At 32.3% G+C, this 12,053-nt stretch overlaps 1 protein-coding gene across 5 annotated transcripts in view; it reads left to right on the top strand.

Annotated features, from left to right (window-relative positions):
* wdr37 (WD repeat domain 37) overlaps window positions 1-12,053 on the top strand; it is a 61,849-nt gene that overhangs the window by 21,451 nt on the left and 28,345 nt on the right. For 4 of the 5 annotated variants that reach the window (XM_056450130.1, XM_056450129.1, XM_056450131.1 and 1 more), the window contains 3 exons: window positions 1,285-1,349; window positions 5,559-5,642; window positions 10,411-10,546. In XM_056450130.1, the coding sequence (XP_056306105.1) occupies window positions 1,285-1,349; window positions 5,559-5,642; window positions 10,411-10,546 (285 nt within the window). The remainder of the gene's footprint in view (window positions 1-1,284; window positions 1,350-5,558; window positions 5,643-10,410; window positions 10,547-12,053) is intronic. The other variant, XM_056450132.1, reaches the window with a different exon arrangement.

Here is a 12,053-nt window from a genome sequence, read left to right as displayed (position 1 = left end):
ATCAAGAAGAGAGCTTTAGGCGAAACGTTATCAAATATTTGTGGTACGATGATGTTTTAAAGGGATAATTCATCCAACACGTAGGTGACGTTGTTTTTCAGGATAAAGTTAAAGATCATTTTAAGCTGAAATTGTGGTTCCTGATGATTTATACTGTTCTAATTAGCAGCTACATGTACATGGGGAAAAAAACACACATGTAAAATAATAATAATAACAACTGTGACTTCTGATGTTTATATTATTATTCTTATTATTAATAGTATTATTATTATGTTGTTGTTATTATTAATTTTATTTATAATTAGTTATATTATTAATTAATTTATATAATTTTTATTTGTTATTTATAATAATAATAATAATAATAATAATAATTGTTTGTTATTATTTTTATCATTATTTATATTATTATGTTGTTATTTTATTAATCATATTTATATTATTTATTAAATTTTTATTTTTTATGTATAACAATAATAATTATTTTTACTACTACAAATATAATTTATTTATATTATTTTAATGTATTATTTATAATAATAATAATAATAATAATAATATTGTTATTATTATTATTATTAATAATCATTTTATTTATTTATTTTTATTTATAATAATAATAATAATAATAATAATAATATTTATTATTATTATTATTATTTTATTTATTATATTAATTATATTATTTATTCCATTTTTATTTAATATTTATGTATATAATAATAATAATTTGTATTACAAATATTATTTATTTATATAATTTTATATTATTTCTATTTATTATTTATAATAATAATAATAATAATTATTATTATTATTATTATTATTATTATTAAACATTTTATTTATTTTTATTGTGTATTTATAATAATAATATTAGTTATTATCATTATTATTATTTTATTGATCATATTATTTATGATTTTATGAAATTAAATTTAATAACAATGCATTTAAAAGCTGAAAACCTGTAATCATTGACTTCCGTAGTAGAAATACTTTGGAACTCAATGGTTATAGGTTTTCAGCATTTTTCAAAATATCTTCTTTTGCGGTTAACAGAAGCAATAAACTCATAAATGTTTGAAACTAGTTTAAAGATGACAGGATTTTCAGTTTTTAGTGAACTGTTAGTGAGACTCTTTAACTGAAGACAACAGACTCCTCCTCCTACTACTAATAATAATACTTATAAATAAAATAAATTAATAAATAATAATAATAAACAGAATGCATATATTTGTGTTTCCCTTATCATCCTTCATGATTTCTTCTGCACAGCTAGTCACAGCACAAGTCAACTGTCCCAAAAGTTGAAGACTACATACAAGGCCTCCACTAGCAAGGTATGGCTGTATCTATACGGGGTCCTCTCGCATATTTTTTTGTTCTGGATTAAACTCTTATTATGGGCCAAGCTCCGAATATTTCTCTCTGTAACATCACTAATCTCTAGACTTCTGTATCTCAGTGCAAAGTTCCATTCTTTGCAGCCGGCTAAGAGAATTTGCTGCATAACAAGTAGCTTCTTTATAGTTGAACGAGTTGTTGGGTTGTCGCAATACCAAAATATTATTGCAATATTATGATTCATACTGAATCACAGGATGGGTTGCAGTTTTGTTATTGGCATTCCTTTCCACAATTAAAGGGATAGTTCACATAAGTGAACAGTTAGTAATGATTTCCTCACCCTGGTGTTGTTTTAATAAATGGTAGGGTTTGAACGGGTGCCGGATAGCCTTAAATGCTTGGATTTTAATCTATTTTTTTCAAAGTTTGTGTTTAGATTTTGGAGAAAGTGCTTGAAAATGTAATTGTGTTGCTTTCATACTAGCAATTGATCTTACTTAAAGAGGACCTATTATGCAAAAATCACTTCATAAGGGGTTTAAACGCAGTTCTGTGGCAACAGTCTGTGTTTATAAAGAGTTTATAATGGTAATAATGTATTAATTGAAATTTTTAGTCACTCTTGATTAAAAAAACGTGTCATTAAAGGGAGAAAGCCCATTAGTGACCATCTCTTCCTTATTAGCATAGGATGTTAGTCTTGTTTTTTAATCTGCCGCTATGCTGACACACAGGCATTTGTAAATTTAAAGTGACAGTCACCAAAATGAAAATGAATGAATGAAAATAAAATATTATTAGTGGGGAGTTTGAGCTGAAACTTCACATATGCACTCTGGGGACATCTGAGACTTATCTTACAGTTTTAATTGGATCGCTTTAATAATAAACTAATTAAATAATGCAACAAAACAATTAAAACAAAATGCATGGAGATAACCACTTTGTGAGTGAAAAATGCATGTAATTAAAAAAAACATAAATTTAATGTAAGAGATGACATATTGAAGTAAGATGGAGTGTGTCAATATGTAATTTGCCATATTTATGTAACTTTAAGAATAAAAAAATGTGACTTAATTTGACTTGGAGGAGGAGTAAGAACCTATGTATGTCTTTTTTACCACGCTAATACAGCTTTCTGAACATGCATACATGCACAATCAATATTTTAACTTAATTATTGATTAATTTGTTTGATTAAGTATATATCATTTTGTTGTCTGAACAATAAAAAAGGGCATACGACAATAAAACAACACCCGAGTGAGTAAATAATGACTGTATTTTTAATTTTGGGTGAACAAACCATTTTAATAACAGCGTGACACGTCTTATAATTGTGTAACTTCACTACGTTGCATTATTGACACCCTTGAATTGCTAGGATATTTCATTATTTAATTTTGGTATTGGTTTGGCATCTCTACAAGCTGTTTTAGGTGGTTATGTATTTTCTGTGTTTTGTCTCACTGTTGTGAGTGCTTAAATGCAGTTTAGTAGTGCCCTGATCTGTACGATTCTGTTTTTTATTTCAATTATGCAAATTATTTGTTCATTAAATGAAGATCCATAATGATTGTGATTATGTTGGCGTGTAAAATGTGTCATGCTTTAATTTAAAATGCATCACTAATATAATTTATAGAATATAGATCTATTGAAATACATCTATGTTGTTTATGAAAATGTTTAATGAGTTGTATACCTACATTTTTTATTATGAAAATAACGTGTTTATATATGTGTCAGATAATGCTACATTGTCATTGTCAGACTTGAAAACAGTCAAATGTAATATGATCACTCATTCCTTTATATATTCCTTATATATTTGATTTAGTTATTCAAAAATAGTTCTTGCCAATGCAGCCTAGTGGATTGAGGATTGTTTAACACATGGGTCTCAAAGTCAATTCCTGGAGGGCCGCAGCTCTGCACAGTTTTGTTCCAATCCAAATCAAACACAGCTGATGCAAATTAGCAAGGTGTTTAAGACTACTAGAGACTATTAAGCAGGTGTGAGTTGGAAGCTGTCGGAGCTAAACTATGCAGAGCTGTGGCCCTCCAGGAATGGAGTTTGAGACCATTGGTTTAATATAAGGATAAAAAAAACGACAAATTTTTTTAATAAATATATGCCTGACAATATATGAAGAGTTTAGATGCAAAAACCTCTAAATGCCATCTGAAAATTACCTCTAAAATGATAATTTTTATCAGGCTCCTGCCTTTGTGTTCAGTAATATCACTTTTATGGCAAAGAATATGCCCTTTTCCTGGACTTTAAAATGAAATATCTCAACATAAACAAAGGAGGCTGAGAAAAATTTTCATTTTCGATGGAAATTTCAGACGGCACTTAGAGGTTTTTGCCTCTGAACTCTTCATATAGACCATTATGGTATATAAACTATTGTTACACTGATTTAGTGCATATTTTCATGTAAATCATGCTAGAAATGAGATACATTTTTTTTAGATTTAAAAATAAATGACAAAAAAGTATTGTATTATATTATATTATATTATATTATATTAAGCTTTTCTTTATTATCCGGAATTCAATTTATTACTTTTTTTGGTTATAAATCTGTATGATACAAAATAATTCAGAATTATTTATAGAATTATTTGAATAAAAATATTGCATTAAGTACAAAATCCAATTTTTGAGAATCTTCAGATATTTATATGTATATTTATGTATTTATATTTATATATATATGTATTTTTAACATATTATATTATATTATATTATATTATATTATATTATATTATATTATATTATATTATATACAGTCATGTGAAAAAATAGGACACCCTGTGAAAGCCTGGGTATTTTGTAAGTTTTTTTTTTATTTTTTAAATATGGTTATATAATCTCAATTTTAACAATGCAGAAAGATTAAAGTAATATGACTAAACAATTAAAACTGGAAAAAAAGACTTCAGTAAATGTAATTCTACAAAACTGCATTTTCTAACTGAGCAAAAAGTTAGGACACCTCACATTTACTCAAACCTAAAATGGCCCAAATCACAGACAAGTGTCCCACAACAAGTGCACATTATTAGTAAATCGTTACTTGGCTATTTGACTGAGGCTTGCCCTTTCTAAACCTCTGAAATGTATTTTTGTGTGCTGGACCATGCGACACAACAATGACCCAAAACATACCAGTAAATCAACCAAATGGAGAAATGGAGAGTCCTGCAATGGCCAAGTCAAAGCCCAGATCTTAATCCTATTGAGATGCTGTGGGGTCACTTGAAATGAGCTGTACATGCAAGAAACACCTCAAACATCTCAGCCAAAATAATTCTGCTTTGAAGAGTGGTCTACACTTTCCGCAGCCTGATGTCAGACACTTGCAGATGGCTACAAGAAACATCAGTTATTGCAGTTATTTCAGCCAAAGTGCGTAACACAAGCTATTAAGGGGTAGGGTGTCCTAACTTTTTCCTCAGTTAGAATATGCATTTTTGTAGAATTACATTACATTAGAGAAGATTAATTGTTATACTACCTTAATTGCCGTACCTTAATACCCTTTCTGAATTGTTAAAACTGAGATTAAATAACCATATATTAAAAAAATAAAAACTTACAAAACACCCAGGCCTTCATTTGGGTGTCCTAACTTTATCACCAGACTGTATATAATGATATTTTGTGGGGAAAGCAATTGTAAATATATATTTTTAACATGTTATATTATATTATATTCCAAAAAGGACACGTTCCTTTATCCTGAATAGATAATGACCAACTTTTTGGTTATACATTTGTATGATGCAAAATGATTCAGAATTATTTGTTAAATAGTTTCCCTGAAGGGTTGATTCAGTAATAAATAAATAAATAAATAAAGACTTGAAATAATATTACCTACACTACTTAGTAATTATTTGCTTATTTATCCTTTTAGTTACCTTTTTAGTTTTATAGTTCCCTTATGAAATGTTTACACCCCTAATGAACCCGTTGAACCCAAATGGCTGTATGTAATCAAACACAGTAAGGCAATTAAAAAGCTGATGTTTTTACAGTAAATGCCACGACTTGGTCTATTACTGAAACAAAGCACCGTTTGCTTGTAGACTCTTGAATTTAGAGCTGATTGGTGCTAATTCACATCTGTAACGTTTTGATCCTCATGGATTACAATTTTTCTTTTCTCCCGGTTTCACTGATGTAGCGCTCAAATTCTTTCCCGGGGAAAGTAGGTGGACCTCGCAACTTCAATGTGGGGAACTGGGAGTTATGGGGTGGAGACTCATGGGTAATTAATTCTCAGTGTGCCAAAACGCATGAACTATCCAACAGCTGGGGGTCATAACCCAATAATCATGTGCCTGAAACAAGCCACCAATCTGCTTATTTGGCAACCTCTTAACACTAACGCAGCATTAGACTACGTTAACATAGACTGGAAGACGTTGGCTTTGTTATGATCAATAGTGAGAGTCATATATATCGCTTATGGATTTTTTTGAACTGTTGGCTTGGCAATTGTTTATTTTCTTCCTAGACAGCAAATCTTACCCCATTCAAGCATTTGGCCAGAGCAAAGTGAATAAACTGAGCTCTGTTATGAAACGAAAAGTTCTTCAGTGAACTAATAAAATATTATATTTTGTGACCAATAATAATACAAAAACAAGTGCCATGGCCAAATATTTTGGTGGTATCAATGTGGGTCAGATTTGCTGGCAGGAAGAGAAGCAGGAACGGTTGTGTAAATCTAACAATCTTTCATTTACCATATTTTGGCTTCGATAGATAGTAGATCTGACTCAAGTGAATCTTTGTCATATTGGTGACATTTTTGTTCTAACGAACTGACTGTAAACCAAAACGAAACTATCTTTAACTCTGTTTATAATTAAATTGACACTTTATAACCTTGATCCCCCTGCTGAGTAGTTCTGTAATGTGGTATCCCTCATTCAACCCCTTCCCTTCAAAACGGTAGACATGACAGAAGACAAAAACACAATGGCTAAACCACATTCAAGTGAACAGTAGCTGATGTTTGTTTAGTCAGTGTTGAAAATGCTCTCATTTGTTTGTAGTGCGTTTTTAAATCTAAATATAGACCTACTTTAGTCTGCTTTACTTATACCATAGACCATATCGAAATGTTAAGTTTGGGATAAAGTACACTCAGGAGGTTGTTCTGACAGAAACGAAAACAGCTGATAGAGAATACACTAACCTGCGCATTATTCAGTCGCAAGATGGCGCCAAAGAGTCAAAAACACAAGACTGACAGAAACGAAAACAGCTGATGGAGTATACACTAACCTGAGCATTTAGTCACAAGATGGCGCCAAACAGTCAAAAACGCAAAACTCACAAAAACAGCTGATGGAGTATACACTAACCTGCGCATTATTCAGTCACAAGATGGCGCCAAACAGTCGAAAATGCTAAGCTGACAGAAATGAAACAGCTGATGGAGTATACACTAACCTGCGCATTATTCAGTCACAAGATGGCGCCAAACAGTCAAAAGCAAAGCTGACAGAAACAAAAACAGCTGATGAAGTATACACTAACCTGCGCATTGTTCAGTTGCAAAATGGCACCAGTAAAAAATGCAAAGTTGACAAAAACAAAAACAGCTGAAGGAGGTATACACTAACCTGCACATTATTCAGTCGCAAAATGGCGCCAAACAATCCAAAAATCGCAAAGTTGACAGAACCGAAGGCAGCTGATGGAGTATACACTAACCTGCGCTCTATTCAGTCACAAGATGGCGCCAAACAGTCAAAAACAAAGCTGACAGAAACAAAGACACCTGATGGAGTATACACTAACCTGCGCATTATTCAGTCACAAGATTTCGTTTGCTCATCGAAGACGTGATGCCATTTAAATTAGTTGGAACTGCAAGTTTTGGTTACCTGTACTTTTAAATGAAAACCTAAATTAAGATCTTTTTAATGAGAATTTAAGGTTTCAGAGATTTCCCTAAGTTTTGAGGTTTTAGGATGACATGAGGTTGCGTAATCTTTAAAAAAAAATCCTACATTGTATGTATCTCAGAGAATATTTATAACAACTTTATAAATATTTATAAGAACTTTCTCAACGGGAACTTAAATTGCTTTTAGCGATCTTTAGGTTACAATGAAATCATAAGTAATACTTGCGTTTTGTAATTTTATGTAGTTACTTTAAAAAAAGCCACTTTTCTAGATAGTCTAAGTTCAAGGCGTTTCATGATTGTCTTTGGACAGGTTTTATTAAGCTTGGTCATTTATTACGGGATATTGTTTTGTAATATTAAAGAGCATTTTCAGAGGGCTCGATGTGCTTGCTGTGTTTGCTCTTACCTTCAGTGACATTTGGAGCTCAGCTGTGCTTAGTAGTTAGGCTGCATATTGACATGCTTGCATTCCTTCCTTCAGTCCATCGCTTTAAGTCATTTGCTTCCTGTGAACGTTAGAACAATCTACATCAATACTTCTGAGCATTGTCTTTTACAGATATTGTTAGGGATGCACTGATAGAGATTAATTATAGAGTTCATGATTCACACAACATCAATATGATGTATTAAAACAAAACAGTGTTATCAAAACTGTATTACTGGAATAAAGATACTGGTTTAGAGTTCAATTTTAGCTTGAAAACCATCTATTATTTGTAATTTGATATTTTTTCATGTAATAAAAAATGCAAAATGGTCACTGATATGTTGTGCATCCCTAAATATTACAGCTTTTTTTTACTATTAAATATATGTGTTGTTTACGCAACAATACATATTTCTCATCATTGTAGGTAGCAAATAAAGACTAATATATGGTATTTTACTACGGTTTATGGTATACTACTACGGTATTGTGCAACTTACAGTTTGGTCAACTCTAAACGATAAAAGCAGATGATAAAAGCTGTGATTTTTATTTCAAACATTTATCCTATCCATTTATCCTATCCTATCAAATATCTTTCTCAAATTATATGCAAAATGTTCCAATATATGCAAAATACTCAATATATGCATTGCTGTTCCAATGTTTGGAGTAGTTGAACCATTGAGCGATTGGGCGTTAAATTTAAGAGATTTATAATAGTTTGAAAGATTTATTGTTTTAAATAAATGCTTTTAAAAGCTGTTTCTTAAAAATAGTCAGCAATTATTGATTTTTTTATTTCAATATAAATTGCATTTCAGTTACTGATTCTATTTTATTTAATAAATAAAATAATAAATGTTACACGAGACACCAATTAAGCATATACACTTCTTGACAAAAGTCTTGTTATTAATCCCAGTTGTAAGAGCAAGAAATATTAATAAAAAAGCAAATAAGTTCAAGGTTCTTCAGGATTGGCCAGCCCAGTCACCACACATGAACATTATTGAGCATGTCTGAAGTAAGATGGAGGAGGCATTGAAGATGAATCTAAAGAATCTTGATAAACTCTGGGAGTCCTGCAAGAACGCTTGCTTTGCCATTCCAGATGACTTTATTAAGAAGTTAATTATTTCTGTTCAGTGACAAGACTTTCGTCTAAGCAAAGTCAGGGCTTACTGTCCTAATGAAAAAATTAAAAATCAAGGCATGATCATATTTTATTTTTGTAAATTAAGCGTAATCTAGAGGCCTTTGCCTTTTATTTAAGCCACTTCTTATAACAAATGATCAACTAGAAGTCAAGTTATTATTTGTTGTTCCTAAAACTTGGATAAGTGACAAGAATTTTTTCAGGTAGTGTATTGAACAATTAAAAACTAACAATTTTTCTAATATATATATTTTAAATGTTTTGATTTTACTTATACCCAAACATTTGACATTTTAATAACATTGTCATATATGATATAAAATAAAAACTGTACATATGTTTTTGTTTCCATTTTTTTTTTAATCAAATACATGCAAATCTACTAAGCATAAGGTAAACATTAAAAAATGAATAACATTTAGCAAAATCTAGACTTTTGAATTGAGTTTGCACAATATGTGGACCACTTTTGTAGCATCTATTACATTGATTTATATTAGTGCATTGTAAATATTCAGGAGAGGTCATGTTTTACAGTAATTACACGTCAGAAGATCTTTTCAGTAATTCATATGTTCTTATTGGAGATCTTTCAGTGTATTTTAAATGAGTTTTAATCAATTTAGTCAATGTAAATGCCATTTAATTCCATATATAGCAGGGTTTCTCAACCACGTTCCTGGAGGACCACCAGCCCTGCACATTATCCATGTCTTCTTAACCAAACACACCTAATTCAGATCATCGGCTCATTAGAAGAGACTGAAAGACCTCCGATGGGACAAAGGAGACTCCAGGTCCTAGTTCTCCAGGAACGTGGTTGAGAAACACTGATTTAAAGGGATAGTTCACACAAATGAAAATTTACTCACTATTTACTCACTCTCAAGTCCTTCCAGATTTTTATAAGTCTACTGTTGGACACAAAACCTGTAACCATTGACTTCAGTCAACTTGAGTCAATGGTTGCCAACATTTTTCAAAATATCTTTTGTGTTCAACAAAGGAAAGAGTCTCGTCAAGGGTGTGTAAATGATGCAATTTTCTATTTTGTGTGAACTATTCCTTTAAATTGCATTATCTACTTTTTAACATCTCCTATTTGTCTTTTATTTATTTATTTATTTATTTATTTTAGATACGATCCTTACATTTTCACCAATAATTTTCAAAATGTCACTTTATTTTCTTTATTTTTGTCAGCTTTTATACATTGTAACAGTATTTGTTTGCTGTAGTGGTGTATTATTTTGTTTGTTGGGGTGTTTTACTTTTAAACGATCCCATTTGAGAAGTATTGACTATGGATCAAAGACCTGGATCTTGTTTGAGAGACTGTATGACTGAATGCTGTGTGTTCATACAATCCAGCAGTGTAACCACATGAGTGTAGAGAAGTTCCAGTCATGTATGGTTTGAGTATTTCCCCCATGCTTCTGCGCTGCTCACTGTATCGCTCTGTGTGTGTGTTTTTGGGTGTGTGAAGCTCTGATCGTGCGCTCACTCTGGTCTCCATCCCTCAGATTGTGTCCAGTTTCAAAGCCACCACATCGCGCGCAGTGTGTCAGCTGGTCAAGGAATATGTGGGACACCGGGACGGGATATGGGATTTGGCTGTGACTCGGGTTCAACCGCTTGTTCTGGGCACTGCTTCAGCTGGTATTTTTCTATTTAGATATTTTAAGATTTGTGTTGTGTCTACTTTTATAATGTGCCTATTGATAGTGTTTCAGTCACGTGATGTGTGGAGTCAAGGCAATGATTATTTAAAAAGCGCTTTTTAAAAGCAAGTGCCGTACACGCATATCTAAAAACAAAGGGCAAATACAACAGACATAAAACTCTCATATAGTATTAAGAGCCAAAGAGTAAAAATGGGGTTTAAAACTAGATTTACAAACAGAAAGGATTGTGGCCTGCCTTACATGGAGAGGCAAATTATTCCAAAGTTAAGGGGCAACCACTGCAAAAGCACGGTCCCCCCTGGTTTTTAACCTTGTGCATGGAACAGCCAAAAGTAACTGATAAGTAGGCATGTGCCGGTATCACATTTTCATACTGTGATTAATTGATTGAGCTTTTATCACGGTATACGGTATTATCACGATATTGTAATTTTACTAGAGAAACAGGTAAAAAAAACACAAAAAACTTCAGTTTCGTCAACTTAGTAACTTTAATAACTTTTTAATTAACTAAAAGTACTTCAAATATTTAAATACAAATAAATATAAATAAAACAATACACAATATAAAAGTAAACTTGAGCAATTATATCAAAGTGAATGTGCAAAGGGAAACCGTCTTCGATCAGCAATCCCTGTGCATTTTTTTGGAACCCAAAATATTTCCAAACCTCTGACTTTACCCTTTCTGAAGGGGGATAAATTGACGGCAGCGTTCCTCCTTCCGCCACGCTTCTTCTTCGTGTGAGGATTACAGAGCGGTGGCAGCGGCGGCGCGCACTGCGTGCACACAGTGCTTCTACATACGGGGATTGTTTACATCAGAGTGCGCATCAGTTCTGCGCAGCATATACGCAGTGTTTCTTCAAGCGGTAGATGGAAAATAAGCTGAAGGGGGATAAATTGTCGGCAGCGTTCCTCCTTCCGCCATGCTTCTTCTTCGTGTGAGGATTAGAGATCGGTGGCAGCGGCGGCGCGCGCTGCGTGCACACAGTGCTTCTACATGCGCCGATTGTTTACATCAGAGTGTGCATCAGTTCTGCGCAGCATATACGCAGTGTTTCTTCAAGCGGTTGATGGAAAATAAGCTAAGGCGCGTTCTAAGAATATAAATTCGGATCTATTATTTTTCACGATATTTTGAAGTGCCTGCGATAACAATATCGTGCATATTCTTTACCGTGATTTATCGCATTACCGAATACCGGCACAAGCCTACTGATAAGCACATCGAAGTGCCCTTGATGGAGTGTACAATTAATGCCGAAAGGTATCTTGGTGTTAGTCTATTTAGGGATTTACACACCAAAACTAAAATCCTAAGATGTATCCTAAAATGAACAGGAAATCAGTGAAGAGAAGCCAGTATGGGTGTAATGTGTTTTCGTTTGAGTGTTCAGCAAATGAGCAGTAGCATTCTGCACCATCTGCAGGGCATGGCTAATGCCCACATAGGAGGGCATTACAATAATCTAATCTAG

The sequence above is a fragment of the Danio aesculapii genome, chromosome 24 (genome assembly GCF_903798145.1).
Source record: "Danio aesculapii chromosome 24, fDanAes4.1, whole genome shotgun sequence".
Classification (NCBI taxonomy): Eukaryota; Metazoa; Chordata; class Actinopteri; order Cypriniformes; family Danionidae; genus Danio; species Danio aesculapii.
The sequence above is the reverse complement of the archived record's forward strand: the minus strand, read 5'-3'. Positions and strand labels throughout refer to the sequence as shown.